Source organism: Zootoca vivipara, chromosome 13 (assembly GCF_963506605.1).
Source record: "Zootoca vivipara chromosome 13, rZooViv1.1, whole genome shotgun sequence".
NCBI classification, from domain to species: domain Eukaryota; kingdom Metazoa; phylum Chordata; class Lepidosauria; order Squamata; family Lacertidae; genus Zootoca; species Zootoca vivipara.
Window position 1 is genome coordinate 32,640,368 of NC_083288.1, and position 25,468 is coordinate 32,665,835.

General features: G+C 46.3%; 1 protein-coding gene across 5 annotated transcripts in view; it reads left to right on the plus strand.

The window, feature by feature from the left end:
- RNF112 (ring finger protein 112) overlaps window positions 1–25,468 on the plus strand; it is a 31,569-nt gene that overhangs the window by 3,751 nt on the left and 2,350 nt on the right. For 2 of the 5 annotated variants that reach the window (XM_035135652.2, XM_060281562.1), the window contains 12 exons: window positions 10,408–10,483; window positions 11,956–12,271; window positions 13,229–13,432; window positions 14,150–14,308; window positions 15,144–15,248; window positions 15,356–15,406; window positions 16,364–16,420; window positions 18,759–18,845; window positions 19,923–20,043; window positions 21,885–22,015; window positions 24,354–24,407; window positions 25,143–25,217. In XM_035135652.2, the coding sequence (XP_034991543.2) occupies window positions 10,461–10,483; window positions 11,956–12,271; window positions 13,229–13,432; window positions 14,150–14,308; window positions 15,144–15,248; window positions 15,356–15,406; window positions 16,364–16,420; window positions 18,759–18,845; window positions 19,923–20,043; window positions 21,885–22,015; window positions 24,354–24,407; window positions 25,143–25,217 (1,383 nt within the window). In that variant the 5' untranslated portion in view covers window positions 10,408–10,460. Of the gene's footprint in view, window positions 1–167; window positions 742–7,603; window positions 8,468–10,407; window positions 10,484–11,955; window positions 12,272–13,228; window positions 13,433–14,149; window positions 14,309–15,143; window positions 15,249–15,355; window positions 15,407–16,363; window positions 16,421–18,758; window positions 18,846–19,922; window positions 20,044–21,884; window positions 22,016–24,353; window positions 24,408–25,142; window positions 25,218–25,468 lie in introns of those variants that run through there. The other 3 variants (XM_035135648.2, XM_035135656.2, XM_035135649.2) reach the window with 3 other exon arrangements.

The following is a 25,468-nucleotide window of genomic DNA, read 5'->3' on the forward strand; positions in this document are numbered from 1 at the left end:
CTTGTATCAGAATTCCAAAATCCATTTCATGGGAGGGAAAGGGGCAGTCAGAGAGGGACGATAGCGCCCCAGGCCATGCACCTGCCACACTCAATTTTTATCATAGGGTGGCTCAGTTTAACAACGATCTTCACCTTTGTGGAGAAGGCAGAGATTACAAAACAGAAGTTTTAAAACAAACTAGGAAGGACGGTGGAGTGAGAGCGCACTGGGAAAGTTGACTGTTGTCAGCAGTAGTTGTGTGTGCATGCATGAGAGGAGAGAGGGATGGAATCAGCTACATCTGGGTAGCCAACTCTGGAGAGACTGAGATCTACTCACAGAGTTAAAAACTGTCAGTGATCTACAGGTAGATTTCGATCTACCTGTTGGATGTGCCTGACTGCTACATGATTCATGCATCCGTCCCCACCCCGCCAAACTCCTGAAGCTCTGCCTCCCACTTAGAATGTTAAAACAACTTGACTCCCTCCCCTTTTCTTGTCCATTTCCTTTATCCTTTATCCCCGCCGCCCCACCCCTCTGTCTCTTTCCTCCACGCACCCCCCCCCCCCCACACACACAAAAGGCACAGTCCGGAGTCACCTTCTATTGGCCAATCGCTCCTGCCTTCTCAGAAGCATCGCCAGAATGGGGAAGTAGCTGTGCGTTCTTCGCGCAACAACGATGTTTTTACTTTCACTTCTTACGCCTTCGCCCGCAGGCATTGTTGAGGTGTCTGCGGAGCCTGATCGGGAGCAGGTAGGAGCGTGCACGCGCAGAAGAATCTCCTGTGTGAGGGGCTTTTCTTGCCCCCACCCCCTTTCCTGCCTCCTCTGCCATGCAGGAGGCTAATCCTTGTGCCATGCATTGTCATGCTCAGCTGACGGAGAGAGAGCCTCGTTCCTCGTGGGGCTCTCAGGGCTCCTTCCTTCTTTGCTTGTGTTTTAAAGATAGATTTAGCCTCCTCGTCTTTCTGCCTTCGTTGCTTGGGGAACTTCGCGTTCCGGTGATCGGGTGGGATTTCAGCTCCACCTTTGACAGCTGCACCCTGCAGGTTTTGTTTTGTTTAAAGAGAAAGGTGCACAAAGTGTGCGGGGGTGGTGGTGGTGGTGTCAATGCATTTCTTCCCCTTGGATGCTTTACAAGTGCATTTTGATACCAAACAGGAGAGAGGATGGCTTGGGGACAGGATTGGGCATAAAAACATCGAAGTGAATGTTTAAGGATCATTTCGGTGTTATTGCAATGTTAAGAAAGCTTCCTGCTGCACTGTTCTCTTTGCCTTACCTCCTAGTCCAGGGTTAGACAACTTGGTGCCTACAATTCCAATAATTCCTGACCAGTAATTTATCCTGGCTGGGGCAGATGGGGGTTTTAGTTTAAAATATCTGGAGGGCATGTCAGACATTGGCTATCCCTGCCCTGTTAAGTGTGGTTATAGCATTGGTGCCTGAGTCTCCAGCTCCTTGGTTCAATTTGTGTAGACATTCACAGGCTTCTTTTAGCCTGAAATGTGTCATCACTTCTAAAAGTTGCCAAGTTAAGGGGTAAAAAGAGGAAGAGAGCCAATTTCTCACCAAATGTACCTTTATAGCCATTCTAATTAGAAATACCTTTACACCAGGGGTGCCAACTTGAATAAAATATTCTGGGGGCCCAGGTAAGCCCCGCTCCACATAACTGATCACATGACACAGTGCACACCCACCCACACACTATTTGAATGGGAATGCCCAACTTTGTGAGGGTCTGGCCCCCTCAAATATTCTACACCTAGGGGTTGGCTCCTATACTGTACAGTGGTACCTCTGGTTAAGAACGTAATTCGTTCCGGAGGTCCTTTCTTCACCTGAAACCTGAAGCACCACTTTAGCTAATGGGCCCTCCTGCTGCCGCCGCACTGCCAGAGCACGATTTCTGTTCTCATCCTGAAGCAAAGTTCTTAACCTGAGGTACTATTTCTGGGTTAGTGGAGTTTGTAACCTGAAGCATTTGCAACCTCAACCGTTTGTAACCCGAGGTACCACTGTACTTTGTTCCTATCAATGAAGGGGCTAGCAGAAATTATAAATGGCAACCTTCCCTCCTCTCTTAAAAATTCTAGTTGTTTTATGTTTTTACTGTAAACTGCCTCAGTAATATTTGTATCAAAGTTAGTATGGAAATCCAATGATCCATTTCTAGCTCTAGTCCGGTACAAAACGTATTCTGTCAGCCTTTTTGCATATGAAGGCCAGTATATGGTGTCCTATGCATGTCTTCTGTGTGTCAGTGATCATAGCAGTGTCTGTAGGGTTGGAAGAGGTACCTCAAGGATTATCTAGTCCAACCCCCTGCAATGCAGGAATCCTGTTCACATCTATCCCTGGGTGGGCTTGAACCGCCAACCTTCTGGTTAAGAGCCAGGCACACTGACTCATTGAGCCACTTTGTGTATGCTCAGACTCTGTGGGTTGGATACAAAGAAAGTTAAAGCTACTCTGTAGTCCTGTTGAAATCAATGGCCATGGCTTGACTTTATATTCCATTGGCACAAAAGTGTAGCTAACTTAACCTCTGGATCCAGCCTGATGTTCTTGGTTTGGATGCTGTGAGGTTAGGTGCTAGCAGTGAAGGTAACAGTTATGGGCTCAACACTTTAGGTGTCCTTGGTTCAAATTAAGCTGAAGACTGGGAGGAAGTAGGTGCAGATCCTAACTCCAAAATTAGAGCTCCTCAGACACATATAGCTTTGTGCTAGCGCATTGTTACGTATGCTAAAGATGCTTGGCTAGTTCAGTCTCCAGCAGGGCTGAAAAAAATTCCCTGCCTGAGACCTTGGAGAGCTGATGCTGGTTGATATCAATAGGAGCTAGATGCTTGGTATAATGATTCCTTGGTATAATGATTGGTATAATGAAAGCTCATACCAATGACAAACTTAATTGGTCTCTAAGGTGCTACTGGAAGGATTTTTTTTATTTTGTTTCGACTACAGCAGACCAACATGGCTACCTACCTGTAACTTGGTATAATGAAACTTCCTTGTGTGTTTATATCCTTAAGTGGTGAAAATCCTGCACTTGCTCAGTTTTTCTCTTTTCGTCACTAAAGAGAACATCCCCACCCCCAAGTAGAAGTTGGACCCTCCCTTCCTCCCCTCCATGAAGGCAACATCCTTCTCCCTGAGTAGAGGTCCATCCCTCCCTCCCTCCTTTCCCAGATAAAGTCTGCTATCTATACCTCCCATGCCAACAGAGAGATTAATTCAGCAACAATGCCCAATAACTTAAAGGCTGCTAACACCCTTTATTGTTGCTACTGCGGGTTAATGACCAGAGCCACTGTAGTGGTGTCTGACTGTAATTTCAAACCCAGTCACCTGAGGATAACATGATGGTACAATTCATGTGTTGGATCAGATTGTAAGATCCCGAGCTGTATTGCAGGGAGCCAAAATCCCTCAGTCACAAACTCACTAGTTGGCTTTAGGCATGTCACTCTCTTTCATCCTCGACCCCTGGTTCTCCTACAATATAACAGGGCAATTGTTTGGAGCTTTTGGGAGTATGGAGAGTACTGAGGACCTTCTGTGTAGATTTTGCACCTCTAAGCAGAAAGAGGGAAAGAACCTCTGCATATGTGCAGTGAATGGGTAAAATCATATGATGACTGGCCTGAAAGGACAAATTATCATTATAATAATGATCTATTTATTTATATCCTGCCTTTTCACCTTACAGGACTCAAGGCGGCTTACCAGCAGTGCCAACTTGGCCCTGTGGCCATGGGTGCCTGGAGCCATGGGTGCCATGTAGTGTGCATGGCCCTGGCACTGAAATTTGTGGGTGCCCGGCCCTTTAATGGGGGATTTTGTGGGTGCTCGGGCACCCAGAGCCCCAGGGAGCTGGCACCTATGTGGCTTACAGATAAAAACTAGAATCACTTTAAACTCAGGAGAAGCCATACAAAACAATAATAGAATTAATAGTATGTACATATATAAAATCTATTTAAAACATTCAAATGAATACAATAAAAAACCACAGCACCAGCCCTTTCATTAAAAGCTGCCAATTCCCCAAAGCCTGTGGGAACAAAAAGGTATTCACATGTCAGGAGCAGGTCAACAAGGAGGGAGCCAGCCTAGCTTGTCCAGGGAGGGAGATCCAGAGTCTGGGAGAAGCCACCAAGAAGACCTTTTCCCACATCCCCATCAAGTGTTCCAGAGAGGGTGGCAGGACTAAGAAAAGGACCTTCCTCGAAAATCTCAGAACCCGGGCAGGTTCATATAAGTGAATATGGTCTTTTGGATAGCTTGGATCTAAGCCGTGTAGGGCTTTATAGGTCATAACCAGCACTTTGAATTGTGCTTAGAAGCAGACCGCCTTAGCAAGGGAGTCATATGCTCCCTATAAGGAGCCCCTGTCAATAAACTGGCTGCAACTCTTTGAGGCAGTTGAGGTTTCTGAGCATTTTTGAAAGGCAGCCCCACCCAGAGTGGGTTACAGTAATACAAACAGGATGTAACTAAGGCGTATGCCACTGTGGCCAAATCAGACATCTGAAGGAACGGGCACCTCAAGGAGAAGGTTGCACAAGTCTTGAAGGCCTCTATGATGAACGGTTAGTCAATATCCACATGAGAGAGAGAGCAATTAGGAAACCTGCCAATGTTCTTCCACCTTATGAAGGAAAGCACATTAATTTTAAGGAAATTAAAGGGCAAGATCACTGAGTTAATGTATGCGCAGTTAATTTTCTAACATTCGATAAATGTGCCTTTGGTCATTTTTGCACGGGGTTGGAATTGCCACTCATTCCCTCTCATTTGATGGTGAAACTGATTGCAGGGGCTCCCATGCATGTGTGGAGCTCTCACATTTGAAATGGCTTCCTGGCTCAGTTGATTAGTGTGTGGTGCTGATAATACCAAGGTTGCTGGTTTGACAGCTGCATGTTCCTGCATTGCAGGGGGTTAGCATAGCTGCTAAGTTATCCCTTTTTTACAGGGATTTTCCCTTATGCTGAATAGGCTTCCTCGCGAGAAAAGTGAAAACTTGGCAGCTGTGGGTTAGACTAGATGAGCCTCAGGGTCCCTTCCAACTCTACAATTCTAGGACAGTCCTCCATGTGCAGGTTTTTGTACAGGGAAACTGTTCTCTCCACTGGAAGAAAAGGTCACATAACCTGATGCATTAGTGCCTCTGAGCACATGCAGATCTTTACTTTCAGGGGCAAAGAGTTTTCTGCATCCTTTGGAGATATGTCCAGGATTTCAGAAGTTGGCAAACTGAGCAGAAGAAATATTGTGAATTTAAAGCACCACCACCACCAGGGAAGATTTCCTCTGCCCCCATCTCTTGCCCACTCATACCTGGTTCTCTCAGACATTCATGCAAGCCCAATTTTGCACCAGGCAGCATTTAAACCAAGAGAACAAAACAAAGAAGTGCCTAGTTTATCTTTGCCATCTGTTTCCTTGCCTATGACACAGTTTCCCCTCATTTCTTTTTAATGCAGAGGCTTGCATGACTGCTCCATTAGTTCAAGGGCATTTTCAGGTCTTTCCCTATATCTAGGTGGGCCTCTGCCATCCTGCTGCCCTCCAGACAATCCACCCCAATGCTGGTGCTAATGGGAGCTGTAGTGCAAAACAAAATATTTGCTATTGTTAAGTGCTTATCTCTGTGCCACTATTTGGCCAAACAGGCAGGATTGGTCAAATACAAGGCACGAGGGCCACATGCAACCCTCAAGATCAGGCATAGGCAACCTTGGCTCTCCAGATGTTTTGGAACTACAACTCCCATGATCCCTGACCACTGGCCCTGTTAGCTAGGGATCATGGGAGTTGTAGTTCCAAAACATCTGTAGAGCCAAGGTTGCTTATGCCTGCTTAAGACCCTCAGCATTTGAGTGCGCCTCCCCAGCCCTTGCACTGCCTTCCCAAAGCTGGGTAAGTGTGCCTCCTTCAAAAGTGGGCTGGAGGGTGGCAACATGAGAATGTGCCTTTTCTGTGGTGCCTCCCTGCTTGTGGATTGCTCTCCCCAGGGCGGCTCACCTGGCTCATTTGTTTTATATCTTTAGGTTCCAGGCAAAAGCTTTCCTCTTCTCCTAGGCCTTTGGATAATTAAACAATCTATGGCCTTTAAAACTGTGTTGTTGCTGTTGCTGCTGTTGTTGTTGTTGTTGTTGTTGTTGTTGTTGTTGTTGTTGTTACAATAGTACAGTCATACCTTGGTTCTCAAATGCCTTGGTACTCGTACATTTTGGCTCCCAAATGCCACAAACCCAGAAGTGTTCCAGTTAGCGAATGTTTTTCAGAAGCTGAATGTCCGATGCGGCCTCCGATTGAGTGCAGGAAGCTCCTGCAGCCAATCGGAAGCCGCACCTTGGTTTTCGGATGGTTTTGGACTTCCGGAATGGATTAAGTTCGAGAACCAAGGTACCACTGTATGTATTTTTTTCTGTAGATCTCAGGTCAGTTTACAACATAAAATGACAGTATAAAAAACAATCATAGAATAGCTTCTGAGTAGATTTTTCTCACTTCTGCTTCTCAGTGTATGCATGCTTATCTGGACTAGCCTGATAACCACAGGAAAGGTGCCTCCGTTGGAGCTTCATTACCACTGAAAAGATTAAAGTTGACAGTTTGGGGAGTTGATATCTCTAACCGCCAGCCTGTTGTGAGCAACGCCCTTATAATTTCTGTACAGCAGAGGAACTTCCTGAAACGTTTTTGGCCCACTGGTAGATAATTTAATCTGTGAGAGCAGCATACACACAAACATTATCATCAGCTGGAGCCTCCGCCATCCTCGGTTTCATTTTATTCAGTTTCTTTCTTTCATGACATTTAAAAAGAAAAAAGAAAATTCTTCCTTCGAGGAGTTCAAGGCAACAGCTGTAGTTCTCCCTCCTGCCCATTTTACCCTCACAGCATCTTTGTAAGGTAGGTTGTGCCGTGGATGTGATTGGCACTTCACAGCTGAGTTGCAATTTGTACTCCGCTCTCCCTGGCCCCATTCTTTAAGTTGCACCCATAGAAATGCCTCCTGTATCCCCAAACACAGAAGTGACTCCATTGGATCCTGAAGTAAGTCCATCGTTTTTGGCTGATGGCTCACACTTTCATATTCGCCACATGATGACTTACAGGTGTAAGTTGATGAAAATGATGGCGGGTCAGACATGGAAAGTAAATGGGAAAAAAATATGTGGGACCTGCAGCAAAATATTGCAACATGTAGTGCTTTCGTTCAGAATTCAGAATTCTAGTGACTCCAGTCCATTTTCTCTTCCTCTAAATCAGTGATGGGCAACCTTTTGAGCTTGGTGTGTCAAAATTCACCCAAAAACCGAGCATAACTCGGGTGGTGTGTCACTTCGAGGAAAAAAAAACATAATTTCGCAATATTTATAGTTTAAATAACAAAAATGTATAATTGTAATATATAACTGTATTTAATAAACCCAAAACTAATTATTTAACCAAACTAAACAAAAAAAACCCCTTATTTATCACAAAGTGCCCAGATTTGTTGAGCTTTTTTGGGGGAGCTGCTGACCACAGTTTTGGAGCTTTTGGGGGGGGGCGCAAAAGTTGCTTTGCTTTTTTGGGGGGTGCCCCAAAGCTGCTGCACTTTTTTTGGGGGGGGGGGAAGAGAACAGAAAATAAATGACAAATACCGTGTTTCTCATATTATAAGACATGTCTTATATTTATTTTTTCCTCAAAAAAACACACTATGGCTTATTTTCAAGGGATGTCTTATTTTTTTCCTTCTCCTCCTGCCGCGGCCGGCATTGCTGCTGTACCTATCACTATGTCTTATTTTCGGGGTATGTCTTATATTCCTTGAATGCTTAAAAATCCTGCTATGGCTTATTTTATGGGTATGTCTTAAAATATGAGAAACAGGGTAATACCTTCGCTGGAACTAACATTCAGCACTGACATAGTCTGCCAAAGCGCAAAAAAAAAAAAACCTACAAAAAACCCGGCACAGAAAGAGTTAAAAAGCGCCAAATAAAACAGCACAGAAAGGGTTAAAAAATGAACCTGTTGCACCCAATCAGAAACATCCACTGACTCAGCAAATTGAAAAACAGACCAATCGCTGAACACAATCTTTGGCTACCAGGAACAACAACAAAAGGATCTGAGGAGGAGCGGGAGAACAAATGGGGGCGGGGGACAAAAACAACAACAGCCCATCCTCGAGCGTGCCAGCAGTGAGGGTTCTGCGTGTCACATCTTACACGCGTGTCATAGGTTTGCTATCACTGCTCTAAATAGTTAGTCTGCATGCCATGGCTACTCAACATTGGGCTGTTTGTGGGGGTTCATCCTTCCCTTTAAGTTTCCCCCCTATTTCTTCTACATCAGCAAACCTTTGGGTTTCCAAAAGTCTCTTATTCCCTTTCTTTTACATGTGGGAGACAACCCCCCCCCCCGCCCAAATGTTAAAAGCGTGACATTTACTGTAACAACTTCGTGGTGAGTATCTGCACCTTTTTTTCTTAAAAAAACAAAAGCACTGGGAGGGGAAGTACATCACTTTGCAGTTCCTTAGAGGAAAAGTGGAATAGAAATGTAATAAATGAATAATGAAATAAATATTTATTCCATCCCAAATAAGGTGGAAGAGGGGAATCTCCATGTGTTTTATTGATCTCCTACGCACCCTTACCACCTCCTCCTGCTGCTGCCATGGGCGTAGGCAGGGGGGCAGGAGGGGGCAGCTGCCCCCCTCTAGAAGCAAAAAATTAATGTATTTTACAGACCATAACCAGCACTTTTCTCCTCCAAAAACTGAAGTGGAAAGGGCTTTGCTTTAGCAAGAGCAGCTCAGTCTCTGCTTGCTGGGGGGGGGGACACAGCTGTAATAAAAACACATCAAATAAATAAAGCAAAGTGGCTACTGGTAGTTAAGCAGTTAAGACAATGGAGCAGATATCCCCAGGCAAGATGTGATGGCTCACCACTTCACCCTATTGTTCTTCAGTGGGAGTTGTTAATGAGCATTCAGGGATCACATTAAGAGTTCTATTGGCAATTAAATGAGGGTGCGGAGGATTTAATTTGACTGAGGTGGCTCTGCAAGGCTAAAAGGAAGTGAATAAGAAAGGGGGGGCTGTAGCTTTGATAGACACAGTGATGTTTATAAAAAGCAGTGGTGTTCCAGTCTGCCCCTCCTGCATCTGTATACTGTAAATCAGGGGTGGCCACCTCCCAAGAGACTCTGATCTACTCACATAGTTAAAAACTGGGTGTGATCCCTTTTGGGGGGGTTCAGGTCAAAGCTGTTGAGTTTTTTTAAGGAAGGGAAGCCCTGTTTTGGGGGGTGTAGGTCAAACTTGTTGAGCTTCTTTTAGGAGGGTGGGAGACCCATTTTTGTTTAGGGCTTCAGGTCATAGTTCAGCTTTTTTTAGGGAGGAGGAAAATTTTGGGTGAGCTTTTTTTAGGGGTGCCAGTGATCTAGCAGTGATCTAGCACAGGCATCCAGTGATCTACTGGTAGATCACAATCTACCTGTTGGACGTGCCTGCTGTAAATCAAGCAGAGAGAAAGCTGCTTACAAGGCTCCTGTACAGGCGTACCGGTATCTTCCTCTTGCTGCAGAGTTCCAGCATCACAGCGTCACCCAGAGGCACCCACAAATATGGGTTATCCCTCTCTCTATTTCTTCCTTCCTTCCCTCCCTCTTCCATCCTTAAAAAATACTGGGGGAGGGGGGCAGATAAGCCCCACATAGAAAGCCCATCAACATGGGGGGGTGTGACTCTTTCAAATACGGCATTTACCAGTAATTGGGGGGGGGGGAGGCACCTAGCCTCCTAGGAGTTGGCTGCTATGCCTAGGAATAGGAGAATTCAAGAAAGCAGAATGATGCATATGCTATGGTAATATATCAGTAGAATCATAGAATTGTAGTCGGGAGGGACCACAAGGGTCATCTAGTCCAACCCCCTGCAATGCAGGAATTTTTTCCTAAGGTGGGGCTTGCACCCACGACATGGTTGAAATATTATGCTGATATGCAGCAACACCTCAGAGCCATCGTGTCTGTGGCCGTGCCTTGCCTCGCCCTCGGCTGCCCTGCCACCCCCTCTCGCCTGCTCGACCCTCTCGTCCTCTCCAGCCAAGCAGGGTAGCCGCCGACGCTGCCAGCCCCAGAAGCACAAGGTGGCCGCCGCCACCGCTGCCACGATGTCGCCGGCCCGCTGGCCCTGTAGCCCCGCCCACATTCCCACTTCGTGGTCCCTCCCCTCCCATGTCTTGGCCCCGCCCCTGAACGACCATGGCTCCCCCCCCCCAGTTTTGATCCTGGCTACGCCCCTGGCTGCTGCTCGTTTGTTTCTCTTTCCTTACATTACACCAGAGGATACTGAGGAAAGGAGGCCCTGGCTCACAGTAACATAATCTTTTTGTTCTAGGAGCAGGGAGGATTATACTGTGGGAGGCTGCCAGCATCATCCTATCCCGCAGGATGGGAAACACAAATACTAAACCGTGAGTTGGCTCTTTGTTTAGCTATTCTCCTCTCCCACCCATCCACCCACCCCACCAGGAAAGAAAAAGAAATGCGTGTCTTAGGAAATGATGTCAGCACAGTATCTAGATTCGATTCAAACTTTTTTTTCCTTCATGATTATTACTGCCACTGTAGGATAGGAATTAGAGTGTCAGACTGGGATTGGGGACAGGGGAGTATGAAGGGGGGCGATCTATCCTGGGTGCCACTCGGGGGGGGGGGTTGACAAGATGGCCCACTGCCTCCCCCCCCCCAGCTGTAGAGCGGCCAAAGGGAACATCCCCATGTATCACTGTAGGACTCAAGTCTCCTGCAGTTCATTTTTATACCTGATGTCCACCTTGGTGTGTGCATAAGGAGTTAACTCCAGGAAGCTTCTGCTATGAGTCATCCTCCTCAAACTGCCTGTCCTGCCCAGAGGCAATCTAAGAACAGGTCTAGCTTTATAGCTCCTTGTCTGAGCTATAAGCCTTAACTGGGGTTTCTCTTTCACTCTCTGTCACAATGAAACTCATAGGCTTCAAAATCTATAGGGCTACTATAGTGGCAGGTGGCGCTGTGGTCTAAACCACTAGGGCTTGCTGGTCAGAAGGTTGGTGGTTCCAATCCCCGCGACAGGGTGAGCTCCCGTTGCTCGGTCCCAGCTCCTGCCCACCTAGCAGTTCGAAAGCACGTCAAAGTGCAAGTAGATAAATAGGTATCGCTACAGCGGGAAGGTAAACGGTGTTTCCGTGCGCTGCTCTGGTTTGCCAGATGCGGCTTAGTCATGGTGGCCACATGACCCGGAAGCTGTTTGCGGACAAACACCGGCTCCCTCGGCCTATAGAGTGAGATGAGCGCCGCAACCCCAGAGTCCTCTGCGACTGGACCTAATGGTCAGGGGTCCCTTTACCTTTACCTTTTACTAGATAGAGAACTGCTGGCAGATTTACTCACCTACCCCATCACTCTTCCCCATATCAGCCTCCACAAACAGAATTCAGGATCCTCCAATGTCTTGAGAGAGAAGGTATCTCTAGGCTGAAAACCAGGCAGTCAGCCACAGCTGGTGTTTCTTCCCCCTTCCCAGTCCTGAGGAAACTCATGGGCCTCAAGGTCAGCAGGATTGCTAGGTGGAAATGAGCAGGTGGAGTTGCTCGTGTACCCCATCTCTCTTTTCCACAGCAGCTGGCAAAAACAGCATTCAGAGTCCTTCAGGATCGTAAGTACAAGCCCGATATTCATTGGGAGAGCATTTCAAATGGCTTCTTCACCTTTGCTCTTCCAAGAAAGTGCATTCAGCACGGGAAGGTCACATCCCAGGCGATTAACTGAGTGAAATGTACTTCTGCATAAGCATGATTATAGTTGGGTTTTAACCAAGACCTGATTTGCGAACACAGCAGAATGAGGTGCTGCCAGAAACCAGAGTTTCACTGTTCAGCTCTATATTTTCTCTGCTTTTTTCCAGGCTGAGCTCACTGGCAAGCCCCACAAAGACGTCTGCAGGAGGCATGATCCAGGACCTGAAAGAGGACATAACGTGCTCCATCTGCCTCGATCCCTTTGAAGACCCCGTATCCATTGACTGTGGGCACAATTTCTGCAGGGTCTGCCTCTCTGCCCACTGGAGTGGATTCTCGCGCCATGGGTACCGCTGCCCCGAATGCCGCCATCCCTGCAGCCGGGAGAGGATGATCCCAGACACTCGGCTGCGGAGCCTGGTGGAAAAAATTGGACAATTGCCTGTAAAGGAGGTGGTTGAGGAGGTGGTTGAGGAGGAACTGGTGAGACCCAATCTGGGGAGGCTTAAAGTGGTTTATATAAGTAACCATTCTAGACAGTTTCCACTAGGAAGCTTGATGCAACATGAAGGAATCACAGCACCAATGCAAGTGCTGGCTGGGGAATCATATTTTGCATTTTCCTAGCTCCTCCTCTGACAATGAGTTTTCCCAATAGAAAATGAATGCTATGAGGCAATTCTCTCCCACCTTTACCTGAACCTGCATGTAAAACACATGCTCTATCACTGAGCGATGAGACATATGCTAATGGCTGGTAGCTTAGATGTTGTTTTAAATGTGCTAGCCAGGGGTCAGCAAACCTTTTCAGTATGGGGCCGGTCCACTGTCCCTCAGACCTTGTGGGGGGCCAGACTATATTTTGGAAAGAAATGAATGAATTCCTTTGCCCCACAAATAACCCAGAGATGCATTTTAAATAAAAGGACACATTCTACTCATGTAAAAACACGCTGATTCCTGGAGCATCCATGGGCCGGATTTAGAAGCTGTTTGGGCCGGATCTGGCCCCCAGGCCTTAGTTCGCCTACCCGCCTACATTTATTGCCCATCCATCCTGCTCTCTTCCAAATAGCAATATGCCCTAAAACACCTTAAAATTCTAGCCTGCTGTGGTGAGATTTATTGGTCAAGAAAGGAAGATCAAATCAAATCAAATTTATTAAAACAGTCACAGACCAGCTTCAACTCGTACAGCAATCAAATAACAGAACACGAGAAGAATACAAAAAAGGAAGAGCTGTATAGTGGGTGGCCAACAGTCGTCATCCACCCGCAAGATTTTGGTGCGCAGACGCTCAGTTGCCAACCTGATGTAAAACTGATCACAAGTATAAATTGATCTGCTGTGCTTTCTTCTGTGTTGACGTCTCTAAGATCCATGGGGTTGCCAGACTGTGGAGCATTTTCAGAGCCAGGTGACCTATCCATCTCTTTCAGGAGATACTGGAGCCAGGAGGGCCAGTGCAGCTGGTGGGTTTGGATGATGATGGAGAACTCTGCCTGGATGAGGAAGCCTTGAGCCATTGCTTGGAGCAGAGGCAGGTGAAGGACGCCCCTGTCTGCCTGGTCTCCATTCTTGGGGAGCAACGGCGAGGAAAATCCTTCCTGCTGAACTTTCTCCTACGGCGGCTTCAGAACCTGGTGAGCACAAATGCATGGGAACTTTTCTTTGTGTATTTTATTAGGGTGGGCCAGTAGGTGATGCTTGCAGAATTTCCATTTGAAAAGGGTCTGGCGTGGATGAATGTCCTTCACAGATCATGTTGCCCCATCTCATCTAGGTAATCAGCTGTACAAAACGGGCTTCTGTGCAATGGATTTTTGGCAAGTGCAAGTCAGAGTTGAAATGTTATTTATTTTATTTTGTTTATATCCTGACATTTTAAATGAGGGCAGTGTGCATGTGGTCAGCCATCCAGACCCAGTCCTGCTTAGCTTTAGCACATGCACCATCAAATTATACCCTGGGACACATTTGGGGTCAAAGCAGAAGTTAAGCAGCTGTGTGGACATCTAAGGGTATCAGAGATGAGCCCTGCTGGATCAGGGCAAAGTTTCATGTAGTCCAGCATCCTGTTTTCACAGTGGCCACCTAGATACTTATGGGAAGCCTTCGAACAGAACCTGAGTACAACAGTCCTCTCCCCGCTTGCAGTTCCCAACAATTGGTATTCAGAGATATACATTGTATGCAGGGTAGATGCTCCAGGTGGTTGGGGAGGGCAGCCAGATACACTCTTGCTCTCTTCCACCCCTATGAGCTCTGGATCAGACACTGGTATTGTCCTATCTAGCTCAATACCACATAGCTTGCCTTTCCATCCCCTGTCTTCATGAACATTCTGTGGGTTTTACCAGCATCACCATCCTTGTTGGCAGGAAGCTGAGGACGAATCATGGATGGGTCAACAAGATGAAGCGCTGACGGGTTTTGAATGGCGACCAGGACCTAACACCACCACCAAGGGTGTGTGGATATGGAGTCGGCCATTTTGGGTCCAGAGTGAACATGGAAAGGTAAGAAGATCACAGCACAGGCTGTGAAGGTAACTAGGGAAAGAACAAGAGGAAGAAAGCTTCTCTCCCTCAATGGAAATGGGACCTTCTGGTCATCCCAGCCCCCTGGAGATGTCCACATGAAATACTTCCATTCCACATAATCTCTGCCCCACACTCCTCGCATCCTAACTCAGCCTTCCCCAACCTGGTGTTCTTTAGATGTTGTGGACTACAGTTCCCATAAGCCTCAGACAGGATTGGAGTTGCAGTCCAAAGTACTAAAATGCCCAAGCAAATGGGAAGACCTTCTCCTTGCACTGTAAAGCTTATAATGTTAGTACTGGAACTGCAGCCTCGGGGGTTGAAGTTGGAGTGTCACCACAGAAAAGGCTCTCTCCTTGCAGAATTACAACCACCCTGTGTAGTCTGTTAGGCTGAGAGACAGTGACTTTTTATGGTTATCTGGTGAGCTTTGTGGCTGAGTGAACTCTGGCCTTCCAGATTCTAGTTTGATATTCTAACCATTACACTACACTGCACATCCTCTAAGTTCTGTGGTGGGTATTTAGAGCAGGGCCTCCTTGGAAGATCTCATGACATTGGCAGGCTGGTACAAGAAGAAGAACTTCATGGGGAATTTGGATCCCAAGACATTTAAGATGTTCAAGGCACATACCACCCCCTTCACTTGGGCTTAGCAGTGGACAGGGAGCCAATATGGCTTAGCATCCACAACAGACAAATGCCACCTATAAGCTATAAGTTGGTACTTTGGAGCCTGTTGGCCAAACTAATTCCTTTTCTCTCAGGAAATTTCTCCTATGAGTCCATTAATATCTTACTGTCCCTTTAGATTGCCATGTTCTTGGTGGACACAGAGGGGTCGATGGATGTGGAAAGAAAGGTTGAGGATGGTGTCAAGCTTTCAGCTTTCTCCATGCTGCTCAGCTCCTATCAGGTGGGTCCCTACCAGATCCCTCCTTTCCAGGTGTGCATTCTCTTCTTCCTTCCTGCTGCAAAAGTAAGTTCAGCGCATCTTCTGACACCCCTGTTGTTTCTTCCTAGATACTCAATTTGGCCACCATGATGAAGGACCCAGATTTGGAATACCTGGATGTGAGTGGGATTGTAAAAGGGGAAAGGGGGATTAGGATGAGGAAAATAGTGACTGGAATAAAGCTCCATGTGGGCTAGAAAGGTGGGTGGGCAAAATCCAGAATTCCTGAGTTTCCCCAAGTTTCAGGGAAGCGGAAGGCTGGATATATAGAACTGGAAGGGACAAAGTTTCTTTTTGTCTAACAGTCCCTGTTAGACAAAAGGCAGGTTCCTGCCCAGCAGAACAATCCATGCAGCCAAAACTGACTCTCACTGCAAGCAGAGAATCCGTGCATTGCCAGAAAATGCTGGAAAAGCAGATGCCAAGAGATGGCTCAAGGAAACCATGCTGCACACCGCAGTGAAAGGCAATAAAGCCCTTAGGGCACCTTTCCGTTACCTGTAGCCCTCCAGATGTTGTGGATTGAGTTTTTGGACCAAGGCTGTGGTGGACTGAGTTTGAATCTTGTTCGCCCATGCAACTAATCATGAACCAGTCAAGACTTCCTCAGCTTTGCCTACTTCCAAGGGATATCATGATCATAAAATGAGATGACTCCAACTATGTTGTGGGGGTGGGAAGAGGTAAGGATATACAGTGGTACCTCAACTTATGAGTGCCTCGACTTCTGAAGGTTTCGACTTCTGAAGTCTGCTAACCCGGAAGTATTTTCACTGCGCATGCGCAAAGCGCAAAATCGCACTTTGTGCATGCGCAAAATGGATGCTTTGACTTCCAAAGGTTTCGACTTCCGAAGAGCGCCGTGGAACGGATCGCCTTCATAAGTCAAGGTACCACTGTAAATGGTGATGTACATAACTAATACCATAATGCTGTGTAATAAATACCATAGCCATAAATTTATCCAGTGGGGTTTTGGCTCCTTGCTTCTGAAACCCATGGCCACTTGAGAGGGGAATGGGCTAAAGAAAATTTCTTCATATCCTGGGTGGATCTCCCACTTCCTCTGCCCACAGATGTTCATGTATGTAGCTGAGACCGTAGGACGCTCCTGCAGATTAAAGGCCTTTCAGGTAATTCGCACCAGCTGTTCCACTTCCTTCTCTTTGTTCCATTCTCTTTTCCTTCTCCTACGATTGCCATGATGTTCATGTTCTCCGCCTCGCCGATCTGTCAATGAGCTCCTTTGTTCCTGGGCTCCCATCGCCTCAGCCACCTCTCCCAGCCTCGTGTTCCTCTGCCTGGCACCCACATCTCTTTCTCTCTCATTTGCAAGCGGCCAATAATTTACTCTTCCCACTGCTTTTGTTGCTGCTTTTTAAAACACCCCTTTGCATTTTCTTTTCAATCATAAGGAGAGTGTCACAAACCCAAAATAACAACTCTGTGTGGAATGAAAAAGGCAAAAACGATATATAATTGGGCAGACATTGATTTGTCCACCCAATTCATATGTAAATCAGCTCTGGGCTATTCTGCCTATCCCAAGGTTGGGAATTTTATTCATCCAAAGGGCCATGCTTCTTTCTGGGTCACTTTCCAGGTGTCACATGTCAATGGTGAGTAGGGCCAGAAGCACACATGAGAAGACAAAGGAAAGTGCTTTTTACCTTTGTACTGTAGGCAAGTTTCTGCAAACACTTGCATTCCCCTCTCTGTCCTTCATCCAGGCAAGCAAGAGACGTTATCAGAATGCAAGGAGGGCTCAAAGTAGGGAGTATGGCTTGGGGAGAATCCCATCATTTAAGTATGTGCTGTGTGAAGGCGTGCCTCCTTTTCTTTGCACTGAATCTTCCCATGTTCAGCTTTATTCGGCTTGCAAACAGAACCTGAGCACAATGGCATTCTCCCACTTGTTTTTCTCCAGCAATTGAGCAATTGGTATTGCTTCTGATACTTGAGCAGTAGCAGTGGTAGCCATTGGTAACTTTATCCTGACCAGGTTGATGATTGTCGCTGCATCTTCCATAGTTAAAACCATGCTCCATGTGAGGAAAGATTCTCCATTGTTTGTTCTGAATTTCACACCATTCATGGATGCCCATGTTATTATGAGACAGGAAAAAGAGTACGTCCCTCTCTCTGTGTTACTCGACACCAGGCATTGTTTTCTATGCCTCTGTCATGTCCCCTGTTATTCACATTTTTTCCTAAGGAACTGTTAATTCCACAAATGCAACTGTTAATAATAATAATAACAACAATATTATTATTAGCCGCCCATCTGACTGGGTTAACCTGCGCTTCCATGGACAGCGGTGAGTCCAAAAGAACCAGCGGCTATGCATTGTCATACATGTGGAGGAAAAACTTAAACACAATGCAGAGTTTTCAAAAATAGACCAGAGGCAATTGTACTTCATTCAGCAGAGCTTTACTGCTACTCAAGGTAAATGAACATAAACAGTTACAAATCCAGTACATTCAGGATTGACACAGTCGATAAAAATCCAGTTGCAGCACTTACAAAAACTTATACCAAGACTAAACCTTAACACTAAGTATACTATATACAGAACACCACACCAGAAGGAAGAGAGATAGAAAGAGAAAGTAAAAGCCAGGCTCCTTCTGGCCTATATTTATAGTCAGCATGACCTTAATTGGAAGGGACAAGAGAACCAGTTCAAACCAGCTGCACTCAGCTTCCAGAAGGTATGACCAAAACAATCATGACCCTTCTGCTTGCTTCTCTCACACAGAGAAGCTTCTGGTAGCTTCTAGAATTCTCTTGTATTAATCAGAATAGGAAAGATCTCTACACATCGGATCAATACTTTCTGCACTAAGAAATGCAAACTGGTCCTTTAGTGGCAGTTACCCAATGCAGGTCCAGGGAGACCCCACACCTGCCCTGTCCCCCAGAAACGTCTGTCTTGTTGGGATTCAGCCTCAAATCTGTTAACCACCATCCACCTTCCAACCACCTCCAGACACTCACACAGGACATTCATTGCTTTCACTGGTTCCTATTTAAATGATATACAGTGGTACCTCTACTTACAAATAACTCTACTTATGAATTTTTCTACTTACAAATGGAGCTCTGTCCGCCATCTTGGATGTGGTTTAGATAGGATTTTTTCTACTTACGAATTTTTAGATAGGGTTGCTTCGACTTACAATTTTTTTCTCCCAATGCATTCCTATGGGATTCGACTTACAATTTTTTTCAACTTACAAATGTGTGTTCGGAACGCATTAAATTCATAAGTAGAGGTACCACTGTACAGTATTGTTTGCATCATTTGGGTTGCACCTTTTTGCACAGTTTTCAGCCTTACATTATCCCTTTTCAGACTCAGTGCCCAGTATTCAAAGTGCAGTCATTGAAACGATTTGTGTAAGATGAATAGAAGCATATTGTAGCTGTAGGAAAAGCAGTACACATGCTTGGTCTCTCTGTTGCAGCATCTTGATGTCCTGGTGCGTGACTGGTTCTTCCCACCTGTCTTTGGATTCCAGGAGGGACAGAATTACCTCCAAAGTACCATACAGGTAAATGTGACAATGGAAACATTGGATGGTGAGCCTTTCTCCACTCCAACCATGTGAGTAAGGTGGTTACCAGGGAGAGGGCCTTTTTGTTGGTGGCACCCCATTTTATAGAATGCCTTCCGAAGAATCTATGGCCTTTTAGGGTTGAATAGAAGGTAAACTTGTTTATCCAAACCCATTGATTCATGGATAGGGAATGAGATCCAACTGGTGGGGTGGGTCCTTATCTCATCTGCCTTCATGGGCAGCTTGAACTGGTGGGCAGGGTCACTCATCTGTCATCACAGTGATGCCAGATAACTCATTTTGGTCCACATACCTTGAAGGGCACATCTTTGTACTTTTCAGGTGCTGTTGATAGGAGATGCCTGCAAAATGCCTTTGGGCCCAGCCACATCTTTACCTACCCCACACCTGGCATCAAATATGATGACAGGTGTAGGGTAAGTGGGCATGGCGGCTGAAATGGCCTGGTGGGTGTAACTGGGCCACTGCTTTAATTGCAATAGGAATATTTAAATTCTTGTGTCAAGTACTTTCCCCCTTCCTGATTTTATGTTCTAAATTGCTTTTAGCTTCTGGGCTTATGTAGGATTCTGGATTTTTATTCCAACTGCTGTTTGTATTACTTATCGTTTGCTTTATTGGCTCTATTATTTTTACTATTGAAGTTATGGCTTGTTGAATGGGTTAGAAAACCATGCAGAGATGTAAGTGAGGTTACAGGGAACCAGGCAGAGGGCCTTCTCGGTGGTGGCACCCACCCTGTGGAATGCCCCCCCCCCCAATCAGATGTCATGGAAATAAATAACTATCTGACTTTTAGAAGACATCTGAAGGCAGCCGTGCTTAGGGAAGTTTTTAATGTTTGATGTTTTATTCTGTTTTTAATCTTTTGGGAGCTGCCCAGACCGGATGTGTGGGGTAATGATAAAAATAATAATAATGAATAAATAAATCCAAGCCTAACTAGCTGCTTTGGAAGAGTGCTTGAGAAGTACCATTCGCAACAAGCCTGGCTCTGGGTGGTCGTTTTTGGATGGCTACATCTAATTCTCTCTCATTCTGTCTCCTCAGAGACTGGATCCAAAAAGGCACCCACGGGCCCTGGAGGCCCTCAGGAGCACCAGCACCCGCTGCTACCTGATGCCCTTCCCTGGCAGGAGGCTGGTGGTGGGAACTGAGGGCACCCTTGCAGGTAAGAACCTCTTCTCTTTCCATCATTCCCACAAGTAGCTCCAAATCCAATGCTTGCTCCTCTAATCTGCATTAGCTCTGTGCAGCATGTGAGCTGTTCACTCATTCATCCACTAAGTGGAGCTTTGGTTCCATAATAAACTCCTTTGTTAATCCATAGTGGTGTTTTCTCCTTGCTAGCCAAAGACTTTAAAGAGGAGAAAACTGTTTTATTCTGCTATCTGGTGGCTGGAATTCCTGGTTCCCTTTGATGCCCTCTTTGTTTCTTTGGTCTGCCCATACAAAGCAGTGCAGAATTACAGGACTTTTTCAGAGCTGGTGCTGGACAGCAGTATGTACTACTTAACCCTAAAGCAATAGAAGAGCATTTTCTCACTTCTATCATGTAAGGAAAAAAAGTGATTTTTCTTTCATTATTTACCCACCCTTCACCTCAAGGTCCCAGGGTGGGTAGCAACAACTAACACAAAATGTTAAAAACAGTTTAAAACAACTTGCAAAAAGTTAGGTTCTTTAGTTTGGGTCCAAAAAGTTTGGGTCTAAAAAGTCTGGGTGGCGCTGTGGGTTAAACCACTGAGCCTAGGGCTTGCCGATCAGAAAGCCGGCAGTTCGAATCCCTGTGATGGGGTGAACTCCCGTTGCTCAGTCCCTGCTCTTGCCAACCTAGCAGTTCAAAAGCACGTCAAAGTGCAAGTAGATAAATAGGTACTGCTCCGGCAGGAAGGTAAACGGCGTTTCTGTGTGCTGCTCTGGTTCGCCAGAAGTGGCTTAGTCATGCTGTACGCCGGCTCCCTTGGCCAGTAAAGCGAGATGAGCACCGCAACCCCAGAGTTGGTCCCGACTGGACCTAATAAAGGGGTCCCTTTACCTTTGGTCCTTCCAGTTTTTCCGGCTTTGGGATCACTTATGTCAAGCCTGAATGTGATGCAAACAAATGTTATCTGTCGCTTTGATCTACCATTTCTTCCCACTTTCTCCCACCCATGTCTAATGGGGCTGCAGCAGGAGGGTGGAGGCTACAGCTTCTCATTGCCTAGCCCCAGACCAAGGTGGCTGGACATGTGGCATGTCATCAATCCTGACCACTGGCCACCCTGACTCAGACTGATGGGAGCTGGAGTTTAAAAACATCTGGCAGACCCCATGTTCCCCATCCCTGGTATTGAACGCAAACCTTTAACCAGACGGTTGGTGGTTTGAGCTCATCCAGGGATGGCAGTGCAGGGCGTTGGGTTAGATGACCCTCAGGGTCCCTCCCTACAATTCTGTGATTCTAAGTTACTGCTCCAAATGCTCTGTTCATGTGTTTTTTGGTTTCTCATATTCAGTGGCATGGTCAAATGTAAAACTGGGGAGGGCTACTGAACCTTCAAGGGACGCGGGTGGCGCTGTGGTCTAAACCACAGAGCCTAGGGCTTGCTGATCAGAAGGTCGGCAGTTCGAATCCCCACGACGGGGTGAGCTCCCGTTGCTCAGTCCCTGCTCCTGCCAATCTAGCAATCTAGCACATCAAAAGTGCAAGTAGATAAATATGTACTGCTCCGGCGGGAAGGTAAACAGCGTGTCCGTGTGCTGCTCTGGTTCACCAAAAGCATCTTAGTCATGCTGGCCACATGACCCAGAAGTTGTATGCCAGCTCCCTCGGCTAGTAAAGCGAGATGAGCGCCGCAACCCCAGAGTCGTCTGCAACTGGACCTAATGGTCAGGGGTCCCACCTTTACCCTTTATTGAACCTTCAGCATCATCCTTTGTGGCCACCAGGGGGAGCAGCTGTTCTGAGAGCGTCATTTGTTACAGTCCCTTTGCCTGAATTGCCTGCTTTGTTTTTGTTTCCCCTTCCAGACATGGATGAGGATTTTAGGGATTGCCTGAAGGTTTATGGGAACGACATAGCCAGATCAGCTGCAATGCATGTAAAGAGTGACCAGGAGGGAAGAGCCCTTACAGGGGCACAACTTGCAGCCAAGGTGAAGGTGAGAGATGCAGAATCAAGTCTCTAATATGGACAGAACATGGATAATTACACCTGTTGGATTTCTGCCCACCACACTGCCCTGATAGGCACAGAAGATGTGCTATGTGCAAAGAGATGGCTTAAGGTAGGCTTATATAAAAGAGTCAAGGCTTTTGGTTCCACTCTGCCTTAATGGAGGAAGACCCCACGACAGTAGGAGATTGCTGGCGAATGAAAAACAAGGACGACTGGGGGTAATTATCCTTGCAACCCCCCCCCCCCCCAGGGATGGGGGGGATGGGGGTAGTTCGTCTCGGTACCTGCCTCTCCCTCCAGCATGGAATGCGGGGGGCAGGGAGACGCTGAGTACAAAAGCACTTCGCCTGCCAAAAATGCTCCTATGCCGCCATTAAGAAGCAGAGGTTCTCCTGTTAATTAGAGCTTACAGTCATACCTCAGTTTAAGTCAGGCATCCCCAAACTTCGGCCCTCCAGATGTTTTGGACTACAATTCCCATCTTCCCCGACCACTGGCCTTGTTAGCTAGGGATCATGGGAGTTGTAGGCCAAAACATCTGGAGGGCCGCAGTTTGGAGATGCCTGGTTTAAGTCCACTGCGGTTTGAGTACTTTCGGTTTGAGTCCCCCGCAGACTCGGAAGTGTTTACTTCCAGGTTCCACGGTGCATGCATGCACAGAAGCGCTCTATTGGCACTTCGCGCAAGTGCACTATTGCCACTCCGTTTAAATACTTTTTGGGGAGCAACCAGCTTCCCAGAACCAATTGTGTACTTAAACCGAGGTACCACTGTAATTGGACTAAAGTACAGGCACGTGCTAAAAGAGATTGACCAATAAAAATATTGCCCTAACATGCTTCTGTACATATAACAGAAGTTTGATCCGTTGGCTCTCTTGTTGTCAGACTCCAAGATCCATCAGCCCCAAGCCAATGCGGCCAGTGGTCAGAGATGATGGGAGCTGTAGTCCATAAGCATTGGTGGCCGGGGTGGGGGGCAGACATGTTCTTCATCCCCGTGTTGCTTTTCAGCAGGTGAAGTTTTTCATAGCCCAGAGCTAAACATCATTGCATGTTAATAGCTGGACACAGTGTGGCTATTAAATGCACAGCTGTAGGAGCTGACTTAAAAGCTGGCCAGTGAAAGTCTAGTCTTTGTTTGAAATGTAACCATAGTAACACAGGATTGAAGTAAGATTCGGTTTTAGCTATGTGTTTTAGCTATGTGAAGAAAGGCTGCTAGTATGTATAGTATGTGTGTAGATGGGTGTGCTCTTGGAAAAAGAGATACCCACTGGTTCTAGTCTAAAAATAATTTAGACCTGCCTGCTATCCAATGGGTGGATGTAACTCAGTGGTAGAACATCTGCCTTGAATGCAGGAGGTCCCAGATTCAGTTCTTGGCATCTCCAGGTAAGGCTGGGAGAGACCTCCTGCCTGAAGCCCTGGAGAGGTGCTGCCAGTCAGTGGTAGACAGTACTGAGCCCTATGGACCAAGGCTCTGACTTTGCTGCATCCTGCGTTCATTAGGAGCATCCATAGCTCAGTGTTAGAGCAACACCTTTTCACGCAGAAGGTCCTAGGTTTGATCTCTAAGTAGGAAAGGTTCCTGCCTGGAGAACTACTGCTGGCCAGCATAGTACTGAGCTAGATGGACCCAATGGCCTGACTCAGTATAAACAGCTTCCTATGTATTTTTGGAAAGGGACCAACTCATTTCCATTCCTACTTCAGGTCTAGCGTAGCCAGTGTTGCTCTTGCTAACTAGGAGAAAGTTTGAGATATGAGGCCTCTCCGTCAGGCACACCGCTGCAACTCAGTGGTGCCGTTGACTCCCTTCAGCATGTCCAAATGTTAGTGTGGGTGCAGTTTATCCTAGCACACAGGCTGAGCTGCAACTCTTCAGCAGTGGAACTTAGGCTATGCTGCCAAAGTCAAGATTTGTCTTCTGTTTTTCTCTTTTCTTCCCCTTTTTGGGATTTGTCAGTTGCCCTGGCTTGAACTCCATTTCTCTTGTGCCTGTCATTAGTTCTGCTTCTTACGTTTGTTTTTTCTAAATCCCATTGAAATCTTGATAATTTTTATTATCCTAGTTGTATTAATTAACTGTTAATTAATAAGGTTGCCTTATTAAGGCCAAAAGTCAAAACATCGTTTGTAAAAAAGCAAATGAATGCACATGCTCCCAGTGTGGGAAAACAAATGTGATGTACTGTGAATGTGAATGTATTTAACTGCAACACTGTGGCTTCTGACAATATGTGACTGCCTTTTGGTGTGGGGAGGCAGTTGTGAACCCCATCCTCAGATGCCACTCCTTTTCTTCTCTCTCCTTTTCAGAATTTCTCCTCTCTGATGAAGAAGTATAAGTTTGGCTTCTCTTCAGTCACTCAGGTATCAAACTTCACCCTCATCATCTGATGCTCATTATCAGCCCTGCTTCTGTTTCCTTGACCAGGCCCCCATATTGCTTGTCATTTGGCTTACCTGTTTGATCTATTTAAGAAGAAGCTGCATTTTTGGACACCGCATCCATCAGCCAGGGTATATCTCACTGGCAAATAATACTATAACCTTGCTGAAGCTAAGCAGCTCTGGGTTTGGTTAGTGCTTGGATAGCAGACCACTGATGTCCATCACAGTCCTGGAAAGATGGTGGGGTGTAAGTATGATAAATGAAATAAAAACCTTCTAGAGATGGGATTGAGAGATGGGGGGAGGGATGACAGCTTCTGTTGATGCTAGGAACCAGCTGTGTTATCAGTGGGGAAGGGCTGTAACTCAGTTCATCACGCATGCAGAAAGTTCAGGGTTCAATCCCTGACAGCTCCAGGTAAGGCTGGGAGAGATTACTGCCTGGAACCCTGGAAAGCCACTCCCTGTCAGTGTGTACAACAACTGAGCCACAGGAACCAATGGTTTAGCTTGGTGTAAGGCAGCTTCCTCTATTCCAGCCTGTCACCACAAGGACGATGTCATATGCAAACTGAAGAAGATGGCTGGCACAAGCAGGATTGATACATGAATGAACACTTATCTTCCTTTGGCTCCTTCGCCTCTTCTGGCAATGGGGTTTGAGGGGACTCAACTGAGAAATGAGCATCTTCCATTCATTTCTTTTCTCCCCAGATGGCTATCACCTTACACAATCTGGACATCCAGGAACGCCTGAAGCAGGAGTTTGAAAAGTTCATCAGAAACCAGGTATGAGCAGAACCCAATCAACAGGTGTGGCTGTGGGTTAAGAAAAATGTTGGCAAAGAAAATTTTGAGGAATTTCTGAGGGTTGGATTTGGGAAAAGGAAATAAATGGGCCATGCAGGGTGCTGGTGGCAGAACACATTTATAATACTGAACCACTGCTGGTTGCACTTTAGGGATAACAGATGGTGTCGTCTGCAGGATCCATTTGAGAGAAATGTCTGGAAACATTTGAATTTTTAGACAATTTGGAT